General features: G+C 36.8%; 1 protein-coding gene across 11 annotated transcripts in view; it reads left to right on the plus strand.

The window, feature by feature from the left end:
- Positions 1-16,615, plus strand: part of TMEM135 (transmembrane protein 135) — a 352,995-nt gene that overhangs the window by 310,043 nt on the left and 26,337 nt on the right. For all 11 annotated transcript variants that reach the window (XM_016921748.3, XM_016921749.4, XM_001175336.8 and 8 more), the window contains one exon: positions 15,159-15,200. In XM_016921748.3, coding sequence (XP_016777237.3) covers positions 15,159-15,200 — 42 coding nt within the window. The remainder of the gene's footprint in view (positions 1-15,158; positions 15,201-16,615) is intronic.

The following is a 16,615-nucleotide window of genomic DNA, read 5'->3' on the forward strand; positions in this document are numbered from 1 at the left end:
CACACTTCCTTTGTGCTCCTAAAGCACTGTGTACTTTATATTAAAGTACTTTCTATAATGTAATGTCATTATTTGATTGTACATATACCTTCTGGATTGTGAATTCCTGAAGCCATCAGCAATGGCTATCCTCAGCACTTGCAACCTGCCTGGCACATTGTCAACTCTTCGTAAATACTTACGAAATACTTAACTGTGTGAAGGAGTGAATAAATGATGTAAAGGTGAACAACACTCCAACCTATAGACTTTATGGTCTCACCTCTTTTGCTGGATTTCAGTTCCTGGTAGCGTGATGAATATGCCTATCAGCCGTATCCGCCTTCCTGCCTTTTGGATTTGATAAATTCATACTATAATCACTGTTCCATTTCATTTGCGGTATTAAGAAATAGCTCCTAATTAAGAAAAGACTGGAAGCCCCTATTTAGAGTATGTATGTTTATGTCTAAATGTAAATTCATAGCACATTATCAATATAAAGAAACTAATGGAACTTTATATTAAGGATGATCCCTGGGAGTTGTTAATGAGTGTAGAGGTACTTGATGTAAAATAAACAAATTTCTTTAGAAATGGAAAATCAAAACAAAACAAAAAACCCTACAATTGCTGTCAAAGAAACAACTACAAGAAACTTGGCCCCCAGATAGAAATAGTTAATATAAAAATGCAGTTTTTTTCAATGATTACACGGACAAAAATTTCTTTCAACATATATTTCTTGAGTTACTCATGTACTATGCACTGGGGACACATGCAGACAAACACGTTTATGTATTCACATATAGTGTAAAATACTAATTGATGTGTTGTAGACTATCCTATTTCTGAAACCAGTACCAGAAAGATTTTAAATATTATCACACTTAAAGTGAAAAAAGTTATTGTGAAAAAGACTATTGATAGTATTTTATGAAGAAAAGGAAATTGTGCTTTGAATTTTCTTAAATATAAACAAATACAGTTGATCTTCAACAATTATATACTTGGCGTGTATGGTAGACTGTGTTATTGTTCAGAAACCTTTGCTGCCCCTCCCTGGAGAAACTTTATACTTCCCTTCCCTATTGACATCATGCCTGGAGTTACGACATGTTTTGGCTAAAGAAATATGAGTGGAAATGATTTATGTATACTTATGAGCAAAATCTTTAAGTCAGAACACAGTTTCCTATGTTTGTTCTTTTTCTCTGCTGTGACAATCAGCATTTGCAGATAAAGTTTCTCTGTTACCCTAAGGTACAAAATGAAGATTTCACGTAGTTGAGCCATAGCTAACTCTTGTTTGACATGTAGCATGAGCAGAAAATAAACTTTTTTTGTTAAAAGGCATTGACATTTTGTTACTGCAACATAACTTAGCTCAGTGGTTTTCAAGCTTTAGCATTTTTAAGAATCCCGTGGAGATTTGGTTAAAACACAGGTTGCAGAGATTGTTGGGCCCCACACTTAGAATTTCTGAATTCAGGAGGTCTGGAGTGGGGACCAAGAATTGTATTCCTGAAGTGAAAAGCTTTTATGAAGGGGAGGTGGATAAGAGAAGCCAGCATGAAGTCTTGACCAAAGGTACACGCTCAGGCAAATCATGTTTAGATAGGAGAACATGTGGAAGTGAGCAACTGGACATTGGTTCATTTTTTTTTCCCCTTCTTTTTCTTTTTGAGTTGGAGTTTTGCTCTTGTTGCCCAGCCTGGAGTGCAATGATGCAATCTCGGCTCACTGCAACCTCTGCCTCCCGGGTTCAAGTGATTCTCCTGTCCCAGCCTCCCAAGTAGCTGAGATTACAGGCACAAGCCACCATGGCCGGCTAATTTTTGTATTTTTAGTAGAGAAGGGGTTTCACCATCTTGGCCAGGCTGGTCTCGAACTCCTGACTCTCAGGTGATCCACTCGCCTCGACCTCCCAAAGTGCTGGGATTACAAGCGTGAGCCATCGCATCCGGCCAACACTGGTTTCTTTAAAACTATCCATGCCTGTTGTCCCTTGTAAAGTCTTTGCATAATACCAGTTGGAAGACCATTGTTCTCTACTTCATTTAGGTGATTTGTGTTTTCTTTTATATTGTCCAAGATCCCTTTACTTGTCTGTAATATTTCGTCTTCACTGTTGAGACTTCAGCAGGTACAGACAGTTAGGTGATTGGGATGTATTTACAGTTTGATCACTTAACCTCCTTGAGCCTTGGTTTCTTAATCTATATAATATAATTCTCTCATGTTACTTTTGTTCCAATATTTTATTTTTCTCATACCATTCTATGGGCTAGCAAGATTCCATTATGTGTTGACTCTCCCAATTTCTATTATTCATACCACAGATTAAATTCAGAATCTTTGAGAGGAAGTAAGCTGGAGTATTTGAAATTAAATGTTTCTCTTTTTTGGGGGTCAGGATACTCTGTAAGTCTTCAGCTAATCAGAAAATAGTAGCTTCTGGCCAGATGCAGTGGCTCCCTGTAATCCCAGCACTTTGGGAGGCTGAGGCAGGTGGATCACCTGAGGTTGGGAGTTCGAGACCAGCCTGGCCAACATGGTGAAACCCTGTCTCTACTGAAAATACAAAATTAGCCAGGCGTGGTACCAGGTGCCTGTAATCCCAGCTACTTGGGAGGCTGACGCAGGAGAATTGTTTGAACCCGGAGGTGGAGGTTGCAGTGAGCTGAGACCATGCCATTGCACTCCAGCCTGGGCAACAAGAGTGAAATTCCATCTCAAAAAAAAAAAAAAAAAAAAAAAAGGAAAAAGAGAATAGTAGTTTGGAAAAGCTTACAAAATGTTGTTTTTGCTCCATTACTAGGAAATGCATATTTTATTTAACTTTGGTATCAAATAAGCATAAATTTATGAAAAATTTTAGCCTAATGTTATAGTTTTGAATAGCTGCTCATTTTGTTCAATATGAAAACAGATTGCTATATTATTTTACTGACATATATGCCAATATGCATTTGAAAATAAATTAATGGGGCAGGGTGCGGTGGCTCACGCCTGTAATGCCAGCACTTTGGGAGGCCAAGGCAGGTGGATCATGCGGCCAGGAGTTCAAGACCAGCCAGGCCAAGATGGTGAAACCCTGTTTCTGCTAAAAATACAAAAATTAGCTGGGCGTGGTGGCGGGCGCCTGTAATCCCAGCTACTTGGGAGGCTGAGGCAGAGAACTGGCTTGAACTTGGGTGGTGGAGGTTGCAGTGGCCGAGATCGCGTCACTGCACTCCAGCCTGGGTGACAGAGCGAGACTCCATCTCAAAAAATAAAAAAAGAAAAGAAATTAATGTTGATTCGAAGATACTGTTTAATTGAAAACATTTGTTTTCATATTTTTCACTATGTTTGTAGAAGGGAAAAAACTGAAAGTATTTGTTTGTCTTGAGGTCTTTAAAAAATAGATTGGTTCAGAATTGTGATTATAATTTTGTTTAATGTAAATAATTTTGGTTCGTAGCAATGCCATAATTTTAAGACACTTGCTAAATTTTTCCTTGGATTTACATGAAACATTATTTGATATTTTTTTGGTTGTTGCCTATGGTTAATTTGTTAAGTCTGCACTCAATGATGCCATTTCCTTGGGAACTGCAAACAGGCCTTTCAGTTTAGGTCCAATGAAACCACAATCTGCTTCTTTTACAACTATTTTAAAGTTTGACTAGTGTTACTATTACCCGTTCATTTTCAGATGGAAATTTATTCTGATTAACATTTCTTTTAGAAACAGTCTGAAGGTGATTCTTGGTTTCTTAGCAATTTAAGGCTGCTTTGGAACATGACCTTCCTAGTTTGGACTTTAAAGCAGAAACAGTTCCAGCTTCTCCAAGTTTAAGGAGAAATCTGATTCTATTGGAGTTGTTACTGTAAGTTTTAGTCCAACTGTTTCCAATTTATAGTTAGGACACACCAGAAAAAAGTGCACAATTATCATCTGGGGACTTAGAATCTCACTTGATTACCCATAACTGCGGCCTACTTCAGCAGCTTTGCTGGGGCTCTTGAAGACAAAGCCAAGTATCAGTGTTCCATTCTGTATGAAATAAATGTACTGTGAAATATTTATCAGAATAGAAAATAATATTTTTAATACACTGGGGAATTTCACTATTTAAAGGAATTCTATTGGAAGTTATTGAAGATATGTGTTCATAAAGGAAACAAAATAATCTTCCCCAAATTTCTTAATTTCTTGCTATTTCAAGTTCGGATATTTGTATGTGAGTTTTCTTAAAATAGGGATACAACATTAGTAGTTCAGTTTTCTCATACTAAGTGCCATATGAAGGCTGAAACTGAACTCTTAGTTCATTTTATTATTCAAACAAAATTTAACATGAAAACCTTTTGTATGTATATAAGCCATGTAATCTATTAACCACACACTACAAGTTTTGCATAGTAAATTGAAATAATCAATTTAACCTATTGGAATATACTTACGTGATTAGAATATTGAACATTTTTCAAAACAAAACAAAAATAAAAGTCTGAAAGTAATTTCATGTTAATATTTTCTTGGTAATCGTATGATAAGCAAGCATCAATCAAAATGTACAATTGTTGATCATGTGTCAAATACTAAATTATAAATTAGTACTAAGGTAAGCTCTATACTTGAAAATGGGTTGGAAAATTAATTACAAAATCTAGTGTATTCTTTTACATGGGTTTTTAAAAACAAAATAAAAATTTAATTAAAACTATGTCTGAAATTCGTGGGTTCTTGGTCTCACTGACTTCAAGAATGAAGCTGCAGACCCTCGCGGTGAGTGTTACAGTTCTTAAAGATGGTGTGTCTGGAATTCTGATGTTCGGATGTGTTCAGAGTTTCTTCCTTCTGGTGGGTTCATGGACTCGCTGGCTTCAGGAGTATAGCTGCAGACCTTCATGGTAAGTGTTACAGCTCTTAAGGTGGCACGTCTGGAGTTGTTCGTTCCTCCCACCCAGAGTTGTTCATTCCACCTGGTGGGTTCGTGGTTTCGCTGGCCTCAGGAGTGAAGCTGCAGAGTGAAGCTGCAGATCTTCGCAGTAAGTGTCACAGCTCATAAAAGAAGTGCGGACCTAAAGAGTGAGCAGCAGCAAGAGGTATTGCAAAGAGCGAAAGAACAAAGCTTTCACAGTGTGGAAGGGGACCGGAGCGGGTTGGCACTGCTGACTCAGGCAGATTGCTTTTCACCCCTTATCTGGCCCCACCCACATCCTGCTGATTGGTCCATTTTACAGACAGCTGATTGGTCCATTTTATAGAGAGCTGATTGGTCCGTTTTACAGAGAGCTGATTGGTCCATTTTGACAGGGTGCTGATTGGTGCGTTTATAATCCCTGAGCTAGACACAGAGTGCTGATTGGTGCATTTACAATCCTCTAGCTAGACATAAAAGTTCTCCAAGTCCTCACCAGATTAGCTAGATACAGAGTGCTGATTGGTGCATTTACAAACCTTGAGGTAGACGTAGGGTGCTGATTGGTGCGTTTACAAACCTTGAGCTAGACGCAGAATGCTGATTGGTGTTATTTACGATCCTTAAGCTAGACATAAAAGTTCTCCAAGTCCCCACTAGATTAGCTAGACACAGAGCACTGATTGGTGCATTTACAAACCTTGAGCTAGACACAGGGTGCTGAGTGGTGTGTTTACAAACCTTGAGCTAGACACAGAGTGCTGATTGGTGTATTTACGACCCTTTAGCTAGACATAAAGGCTCTCCAAGTCCCCACCAGATTAGCTAGATACAGAGTGCTGATTGGTGCATCCATGAACCCCGAGCTAGACACAGAGTACTGATTGGTGCATATACAATCCTCTGGCTAGACATAAAAGTTCTCCAAGTCCCCACCCGACTCAGGAGCCCAGCTGGCTTCACCTAGCGGACCCTGCGCCAGGGCCACGGGTGGAGCTGCCTGCCAGTCCCGTGCTGTGCGCCTGCACTACTCAGCCCTTAGGCGGTCGATGGGACCGGGGGCCACAGAGCAGGGGGCGGCGCCCGTCAGAGAGGCTGGGGCTGTGTGGGAGCACACCGTGGGGTGGAGGTGGGGCTCGGGCATGGCGGGCTGCAAAACTACATAAAATTGCATGAATTTTGTTTAGAATAAAGAGAATTGGGAGTCACAAATGAGAGGCATTTAAATAGGCATCCTGGTTCCTTTTTGACTTTCAAATTAAACTTTTCAATTGTATTCACTCTGATTAAATTTATGCTTACAGTAACTAGACTAATCAGAATTATGAAGTTCCAGCTATTGTCTGTAACTGTTATATGTCATTCTTTTCATAACTCCAACATAAATGTTTACACTTGAACTTTCAGCATTTTCTGTTTTAATTAATTTTGTTCACATAAAATAACGTAACTTAATTTTGATACTGAGTGACTCAGGTGGCTGATATAATCAGAATAGAATAATTTTAAGAATTATCAATGTGCACTATTTTAAATCCAATTTTTCTTTATTTTTTGCTAACTGAATCTTTTCACATATTTAATTGTGCTTTAGCATGTATGTAACACTTTACTCCAATTGAATAATTTGAGGTAGATGATGTAAAATGCTGAATAAAAGAAATTTAGAGCTGAACTCATGAAGTACAAATAGAGTAGCTCTTAAAAAGCTACCTTTGCATTCTTCAAGTGATCAGCAACACAATGTCTTCTGTATATTAGATGCTCAATTAATGTTGAGTGAATAAAGATAGATCATGTAATATTTAATGAATATTTGAGTTTCCTTCTTGTTTAATGAGTAAAAGAAGAGCTCTGAAGTGCCCCAATTGATAATTAATAAATGTTTGTTTTTTGGCCGGGCGCAGTGGCTCAAGCCTGTAATCCCAGCACTTTGGGAGGCTGAGGCGGGCAGATCATGAGGTCAAGAGATCAAGACCATCCTGGTCAACATGGTGAAACCCCGTCTCTACTAAAAATACAAAAATTAGCCGGGCCTAGTGGCAGGTGCCTATAATCCCAGCTAGTCGGGAAGCTGAGGCAGGAGAATCGCTTGAACCCAGGAGGCGGAGGTTGCAGTGAGCTGAGATCACACCACTGCACTCCAGCCTGGCGACAGAGTGAGACTCCGTCTCATAAATAAATAAATAATAAATGTATGTATGTATGTATTTTTTATCATTATAGTTACCTAATTATCCATGTTCATTGGGATCATAGTTTCAAAAAATTTCAGCCTAAATCGTTTATTTCAGATAGTTGTTTTGTGCCTCTTTCTAGCAAAACTTTTACAACCCTGTTAATTAGTAAAGTTGACTAGTTTGAGTTTTATATTCTTTGCCATTTGTTGGTGGAATAAAGATGAATAACTTTTGCCCTGTTCAATCTGTTCCTAAATGATCAAGAATTGATTTTTAAGATTAAACTGTACAAATAATGTATAAATTTATGCTTATTGTAAAAATTCAAAGTGATGTAGCCCCATAGAAAGTAAAAAGTTATATTTTCCTGCATGCCTCTTAACTCATCCAACTTCAGTAGGTAGTCCACTACCCACAGTTTGGTTTTATATGTATCCTATTAGAGGACTTTCTGTAACAATGCCATATGTAAATAATAAACAACATTTTATATTTTACTATTAATATTTTAGCACCGATGCTAAATATAGCAATAATATTTTATCATTAATCAGATTATGTGTATAGAATTGCTTCTTTTACTTAACAGTGTTTCATACAGGTCTTTCTATAGCAGTGTATATCTATCCCAGTAGTTGGTCTTGAAAGACCAAGTTTGAAACTTGAAAAGTTTCTCTTTGAACCTTTGCATGAAGAAGTTCCACCTCAATAAGTTTTATAAAATGATAAGCAAGTATAATACTCTTAGTAGCAACTAGTAATCTTAACACAAATTCAGAGTTTTGTTTGTATGTTTGGTTTTATTCTTGGGGCTAGTGAGATCATTTCTCTTTTTACATCATAAGTGATTGAGAAGAATTCATTCTGTTTTTCCATTGTGATTTTTAATAATAAAGCTACCATTAAATAAAATGATGAAATTTCAGAATTATAAATCATTTAATCAGCCAGTTAGTTATGGTAGTCATTTACTTTTAGTTTTTTTTTTTGATATACAAGGATATTGAGCCCTAAAGTTAAGTGATTTACTCAAGATTCTGGAGAAGTTATGAGTAGCATCTGTATCCTTTCTCATATCAAGATTTTTTTCACTACACCATGCGTTGCCTCTGAAGAAATACTTTTTTTCATTTTTTAGGTGTTTATTTAAAATGCGTAATATAAGCACAGTGGCACATGCCTGTGATCCCAGCTACTTGGGAGGCCGAGGTAGGAGGATTGTTTGAGTCCAGGAGTTTAAGACCAGCTTGGACAACATAGGGAGATCCCATCGTGGGGGGTGAGGAGGAAGAAGTAATAAATAAGTAAATAAAACATGTAATATTGTTTTAGATGCTTATATTTTTCTTATGTAAAAATTGACACATTAAGTTTATTGTGAAAACATGATTACAATCACAGACATGCAATGGAAAAAAATTCCATATTGTCTGCACCTTCTTCTGAGACCACATTTTGTGTGTATGTAATGTATTTTATCTTTTAAAAAATTGAGAAATAATTGTACATATTCATGGGAGTGTACAGTGATGTTTTAATACATATATAGTTATTAGATCAGGGTAATTGGCATATCTGTAATCTCAAATATTTATCACGTCTTTGTATTGGGAATATTCAATATTCTCCTTCTAGCTATTTGAAACTATGTATTACTGTTAACTATAGTCATCCTACAGTGATATAGAACCCCTAGAACGTATTTCTCCTACGTAGCTGTGATTTTGTATCCTTTAACAAATATCTCCATATCTTTTTTTTTTTTTTTGAGATGTAGTTTTGCTCTGTCACCCAGGCTGGAGTGCAGTGGTGCAGTGGTGCGATCTCAGCTCACTGCAACCTCCACCTCCCAGGTTCAACCGATTCTCCTGCCTCAGCCTCCCGAGTAGCTGGAATTACAGATGCCCGCCACCATGCCTGGCTAATTTTTTTATTTTTGTTAGAGACGGGTTTCACCATGTTGGCCAGGCTGGTCTTGAAATCCTGACCTCAGGTAATCCGCCCGCCTTGGCTTCCCAAAGTGCTGGGATTACAGGTGTGAGCCACCGTGTGCAGCCATCTCTTCATATCTTTACCTTCCCCCTGCTGTTTCCAGCCTTGAGTATTTTCTGTTCTACTTTCTACTTTTCACTTCTATGAGGTAAACTGTTTTTAGCTTCCACATATGAGTGAGAACATGCAGCGTTTAACTTTTCTGTTCATGGCTTATTTCACTGAGTATAATGTCTTCCAGTCCATCCATGTTGCTGCAAATAACAGAATTTAATCCTTTTTGTGGCTGTATAGTATTCCATGGATATATTCTGGATATTAATCCCCCCTAGGATGTATAGTTTGTAAATATTTTCTCCCATTCTGTAGATTGTGAAGAAATATTTTAAAGATTTATAAAGTACATCTTTTACATCTTTTATATTTACCAAATGAGTGAAAACTGAGTAGACAATAAAAAAATCTTAGAAATCAAAATAGTTTGTTCTCATTCTTTTCAGCTCATTAGAGAGCACATAATGAAGCAGCACATTTACGTTATCCAATTTTGTGTTGGTGCCAAACAATGGGGTTAATATAAAATACAAACATTTTATATTGAATGGATTATAGGAACATCACCCATCATTAAAAGTCTAATATCGAGATATTTACTTGAGAGAACTTAATGTACTTTAATTAAGATTAGTAACATTTTTGCATCCCTATAAATGTGTTTTTAGAGGAAAACCTACAGTAAAGTGTTTGCTATAGAAGTCACACCAATGAACTACAAATTCTTCCAAAAACTGTTTTCTAGCGACATCTGCTGGTACAATGTAATAAAGATGACTATCTCATGAAAGTAATTTCATAGAAAATATCTTTGTGGGTAGAATTGTTTATTTTACTATCATTTACACTTCTAATTGAAAATTTGAACATTTGACCAAGAGTATTATCCTGATAATGATAACATTGAGCTTCTTTATACTTTCCTGTACATAGTATGCAATTCCAACCTGAACCTCTACAGTTATTTGTGTATTTACTAAGTTCTTTGATATTATTATGCAACATATTTCTTTTCCTCCATGTCTTTTTTGACTCAGTTTTATATCATAATTTGCCTTAGTGCAGAACCTTGCAAGTAGAGATTCAGTAAATATAGACTGACTTATACTATTTATTTTGTCATTTGCATAGATTAAGTTGAAAAGTCTACGTATATGAGTTAAATGCATTATTTTTATGTGCACTTGAAAATAAAAATGAGACTTTATATTAGAAAAGAATGTGATTAGGATAAATGGATTTTTATTTTTCTTCCTTTGAAGAGATTTTCTGCATTATAAGTTGTGGAGAAGCAAAATATATTCAGTCCTTGGACATTTTCTTTACAATTATTTCCTGTATGATTGTATCTAGTCTCATGCATTTAAATACTACATATAAACAAATCAGACCTCTCCCTTAATCCTCAGACTTGTACAGCCAGTTACTTGCTTCCTCAACATTACTGTTTAATTAGTTAACACACATTTTAAACTTAACATGTCTAAAACAAAAGTTTTGATTTTCTCCTTGAAACTGTTTGTGCTGTAGTATTCCCTACTTTAGTGAGTGGCCGTATTATCCTTCCGTTTGATCAAACCAAAAATTATTTCAGTAATTTGTAAATTCCCTCTCTTTTACTCCACGTTTAAACCATTGAGAATTTCAGTCAGCTCTACTTCTCTCCACCTTCTACAACTATGATCTAGATGACCACAATCATCGTTCCCCTCCTAACTTGCTTCCTTGCTTCTAACCTTGTCCTCCTGTAAGTCTATCCAGCAGCCAAGTGATTTTTTTTTTTTTTTTTTTAAGACAGAGTCTCACTCTGTCACCCAGGCTGCAGTGCAATGGTGTGATCTTGGCTCATTGCCAACTCTGCCTCCTGCCACCCCCCCAGTTCCAGCGATTCTCCCTGCCTCAGCCTCCCAAGTAGCTGAGATTACAGGCATCTGTCACCATGCCCGGCTAATTTTTGTGTTTTCTGTAGAGATGGGGTTTCGCCATGTTGGCCAGGCTGGTCTTAAACTCCTAACCTCAGGTGATCCACCAACCTCAGCCTCCCAAAGTGCTGGGATTACAGGCGTGAGCCACCGTCCCCGGCCTCAAGTGATTCTTTTAAAATTTAAGACAGATCTTGCCACTCCTCTGATGAGAACCTCCCAAAGTTCTTACGTTGCCTAAAGGGCTTATGTGGAATGTAGACCACTCCCTCTCTCCACCCTGATTGCTAGGACCTCATTTCCTACCACTACTTCCCTCCCCTATTTTGCTCCAGCTACAGTAATCTACTTGCTTCTCTTTACATGCCAAGCTGACTCCGTATCATGGGCTGTATACTTGATTACCTCAAACGGAAATGCTCTCCCCTCTACTCACTAGTGTTTCTGATCAGATTACCAAATTTTACCTCTCGGAGAGGCTCTTCTTAACCATACTGTGTAAAGTAATGAAGCCTGACTATGTCACTGTTTCTCCCCTTATCTTGCAGGTTTGTTTTTTGTTTTGTTTTATTTTGTTTTTTTACCATACCTGTTATCACTATATGACATATTTACTTTTTTATGTATCTCTTTCCCAACTAGAATGCCAGCTCTATGAAACCAGGGATTCTTTATTGTTCACAGTTATGTCCTTAGAACCTAAGGCAGTGCTTATACATAGTGGCCATTTAGTTAATATTTATCGAATAAGTTGGTGAGCCTTAATACTTAAATGGAGAATGTGATTTGATTTACACTATAATAATCAAATCCATAGAATAATGAGGAACCTTCAAATGGAGTCTGCTTTGTTTAAATCTTTATATTGTATTTTCAACATTGAACATGGATTACAATTGTGTTTCGTAGTTAGGTTAATGCTCATACAATACTCTTAGTGTCAAAATGTGGGATCATATTACTATTTTAAAGATTCTTTTTATGGGAATAATTACTTTTTTGTTCTTTGGACATAGACATCTGACCCTCAATTACATTAACAAACCTTATACACATGAATGGAAAGAAGAATAGCCTCTTTTGAATCCATGCTAAGACTTTATCAATATGAAGTGCTTCCCACAGAGTTCTGCTGAAAGAACTGAACTTCCATCATAATGAAATTGCAAATTCATTGGTATATGCCCCTCTTATATTTGAAAGCTACTTTTTGATGTTTTGGTTGGCAATTAAATTTATTGTTTAAGGTCACAAATATGCAATTCTGACTAGAACAAGTTGTCAGAATTCTTTATTCAGCATAGCACAAAGATAAATGGCTGTCTTTTAACAATAACATATGAAAGCCAAAATTTGTTCCCAGTTATACATAATCTTTTAATCAGTCTACTGCTTTCTGTTTTCCAGTCAATAGACCCCTTAACCTGCTTCCTCACCATCTTACCTATCTAGATTATGGGTTTTTAAATTACTGCAAAACACTTCATCAGATGGAAAAAGATAAGTTTAAACATTTTGATGCTATAATTTTCCCATGCACATTTTATCCTTCCATCTGAATTCTTTTGCCTTTACCCCTATTCTGTGTAAGGTAGAAAATTATGTGGTATGTTAGCTAAATTCTATGGTTACATTTCTCACTGTTAACATGACTAGAAAGTAGATCATGTTGCTTAATTGAAATTGAGTTTTTAAGTGTTTTTTTTTCTTCTTAAAAAAACAAAAAACAAAAAACGAGATACATGTGCAGAACATGCAGGTTTGTTACATACGTATACGTGTGCCATGGTGGTTTGCTGCACCTATCGAGCAGTCCTCCAACTTCCCTCCCCTCACTCCCCACACCCCAACAGGCCCTGGTGTGTGTTGTTCCCCTCTCTGTGTCTATGTGTTCTCAATGTTCAACTCCTACTTGTGAGTGACAACATGTAGTATTTGGTTTTCTGTTCCTGTGTTAGTTTGCTGAGGATTATGGCTTCCAGCTTCATCCATGTCCCTGCAAAGGACATGGTCTCATTCCTTTTTATGGCTGCAGAGTATTCCATGGTGTATATGTACCACGTTTTCTTTATCCATTTGATCATTGATGGGCATTTGGATTGGTTACATGTCTTTGCTATTGTAAATAGTGCTGCAATAAACATAACGTGTGCATGTATCTTTATAGTAGAATGATTTGTATTCCTTTGGGTATATACCCAGTAATGGGATTGCTGGGTCAAATGGTATTTCTGGTTCCAGATCCTTGAGGAATCGCTATACTGTCTTCCACCATGGTTGAACTAATTTACATTCCCACCAACAGTGTAAAAGCATTCCTACTTCTCCACAGCCTCACCAGCATCTATTGTTCCCTGACTTTTTAATAATCGCCATTCTTACTGGCATGAGATGGTATCTCATTGTGGTTTTGATTTGCATTTCTCTGATGATCATTAATGTTGAGCTTTTTTCATTTGTTTGTTGGCTCCATAAATGTCTTCTTTTGAGAAGTGTCTGTTTTCATATCCTTTGCCCACTTTTTGATGGGGTTGTTTTAAAACATCTCTGGGCATGTGGATTAACTTATTTTCTCAGATTCTATACTGCATCTAATAAAAATGTATATGATTTTGATTAAAATAGATTTCTTAAATTTTTATGCATTTCCTTTGTGGCCTTTCATACAGAAGACATAGAGGAATAATTGCCCTGTTATATTTGAGGCCTTACTCTTTGTTTTTTGAGACAGAGTTTTGCTCTTGTTGCCCAGGCTGGAGAGCAATGGCGCAATCTTGGCTCATTGCAACCTCCGCCCCCCGGGTTCAAGCGATTCTCCAGCGTCAGCCTCCCAAGTAGCTGGGATTACAGGAATGTGCCACCACACCCGGCTAATTTTGTATTTTTAGTGGAGACGGGGTTTCTCCATGTTGGTCAGGCTGGTCTTGAACTCCTAATCTCAGGTGATCCGCCGGCCTCGGCCTCCCAAAATGCTGAGATTACAGGTGTGAGCCACTACACCCGGCCTAGGCCTTACTCTTTATCTAAGAATATCCAGTGTCTTTATAGATTTATTCAAGGGATTTTGATAATAAATACTCAAAATCCCTTTGTTTAAGGTGATCATAGCTATAAAGAAGAACAAAGACACTGAATAACAGCAGCAGAATGTTGTAAAGCCGGCATAGTAATGTCCCCATTTTAAGATCTTGTTTAAATATTTTTTTGCAAATCTGAGAATCTTTTTTTTCTTAACTACCATGTAATTTGAATCTTCCCCAGCTGAAGAGAGTAGACTGTTTCAGGAGGATATATAAGAAAAATACATAACTTTTAAAGTCAGACAATCCCCTCCAGCCCCCAAATTCTGGAATTCTGACTGTTATTACTTTTGTGACCTAGGTTACTGCATTTTTTGAGCCTCTGTGTAGCAATGCAATAGAGAAAAATCTCTATTCATACAGTTTAGTGATATGATTAAATGAGACAACACATATAAAGAGCTGAAAACAGTGCCCAGCTATAGTAAGCACTCAATAAATACCATTTAGAGTCCTGTCTTTCTGCTCTCCCCTCACCCCAACTCTGTTCTTCATGCTTTGTGATCTGTTCTAATTGGGCTTAATCAGAAATTAAAACTGTTGAACTAAACTTGAAACCTTTCTGTGCCTGCCAACTCTATATTATGAATACTGTGCATTCACTGATTTAATAGGTAGGACGAAGTCAGGACCTTGAATTGATCTATATATAACACCCACCAGGTGTATGTGGTCTTTTTCTTCTCAGCAAATTGGTCCCCTAGGGATTTGTAGAGACTGCTTTACTCCCAGCCTTCATTTTAAGTCCAGATGGAGCCCTTAGATTTACTTAAGTCTCTCTTCAACCTGCCTATTTGAGAGCTGAGCTCTAAGTAATGTTAATGTGACATAGGAAGGCATTATCATATTAATCATTTTGTGTAAGGTGACTTACTTCATTGCTTGTTGCTCTTTTGACCATTCATAATGTTCAGATTTTTGCCTTAAGGGTTTCATCTTTTAAAACATTATTTTCAGAAAAAAATTGAATAGGTATGTAATATACTACTTATATCTCAAAATATGTTATTTTATGATTGTAAATTCTTATTGTTTTAGGTGCAAGGATGGCTTGAAAGGATTTACATTTTCTGCACTTAGGTAAGTAACATTTATTTTTATGTTGAGAGAGAATTTACAAGTTAACTTAAAAAATTATACATAATTACAATAAATAGGTATTGACTAAACATTTAAACTCAAAATAATTTTAGAATTCACTAAAGTATTTCCAAGCCTGTGGATAAATAGCTCATTGAAAGAGTAATTTGTCAGATTTTTCCCTCTAAAAATTAATCAACGACTTCTTTTGGACCTGTTGTGTGCTTTCTACTGTGGGGTATTTGAAAAGAAATACAAGAACTGACTTCAGGGAGCTTGGAAAGACAGAGCTGCTCATGAACAATTACTGAAAAGTTAAGTATTTAATTGTGTGGTACTAGATTATGGGTTTGCTTTAGGGCAGGACTCATGTACTGTCAAACACAGATTCGATTTTAAGTATCACTAGAGTCTCTTCACCTCATAGCCCATCTTTTAGCATAGCAATTGGCACATAGTATATACTGTAGAAATGTTCGTTAGCATTAGCATTATATTTTATAGTTCACCAAGAATTTTCTCATAGATTAGAAAATTAAATTTTTGCAACAGTTCTGTGAGATGTAACATGATGAGAAAACTGAGGCTTAGAATATTTGACTAATTTAACATCACACAAGTTAACTATATATACTGACTCCATACCCCGTGTTTGTCTAGTTTATATCATAAATGTTGCCTGTTTTGTAATCCAAAGGACATATAGTAGATGCTTGGTGAAGATATGTAGTATGGTTTTTACTGCAAATATTGAAGGGAAAAATTAGGGAAAGCTTCAGTACTAGCAAAAGTTTTTACCTAATTGTCTCAAGGTTATTTTGAGGATCAAATGAGTTAATATGTGAAAAATATTTCAAACAGTGGCTGGCATGGAGTAAATACTCAAGAAATGTTGGCTATTATTTTTGTTATATTCTCATAGATGATGTGCCTTAAACTGTACTTTAAGGATAGCTTTCGATAACTACAGGGAAGAGGAAGTGCACTCTGGGTGGAGGTGAATAATAGTAGCAATAGAGTGAAAATTGTAAAAATGAAGTGTGAGGTAACAGTGAGAAAATGGCATGAAAAGTTTATATTAGGGAATATAAAATATTTTTTGATATGTAGAGTAGGGCCAGATTATGGAAGACCTAGGGGAGAAAAAAGACAAACTTGGATTTGATAAGGTCAGCAGTAGGGAGCTACTAACGCTTTTTGAGCAGGGTGGATGACATTGTTTCAGAAAGATTGGTCTGGCCGCAGTATTTGAGACACTGAAAAAGAGAGAACCAGAAGGTGGAAAGACAATAAAGACTAGAATTTGGGTGATAGTGGGAGGATTAAAGAGAAGGAGAAAAAGTTAAGACTTGTAATGAGTGAAAATGAAGACTGATATTTTCCTTCTTTCTCTTCCCCTCCACCCTGCAATCCCA

This window comes from Pan troglodytes, chromosome 9 (assembly GCF_028858775.2).
Source record: "Pan troglodytes isolate AG18354 chromosome 9, NHGRI_mPanTro3-v2.0_pri, whole genome shotgun sequence".
NCBI lineage: Eukaryota > Metazoa > Chordata > Mammalia > Primates > Hominidae > Pan > Pan troglodytes.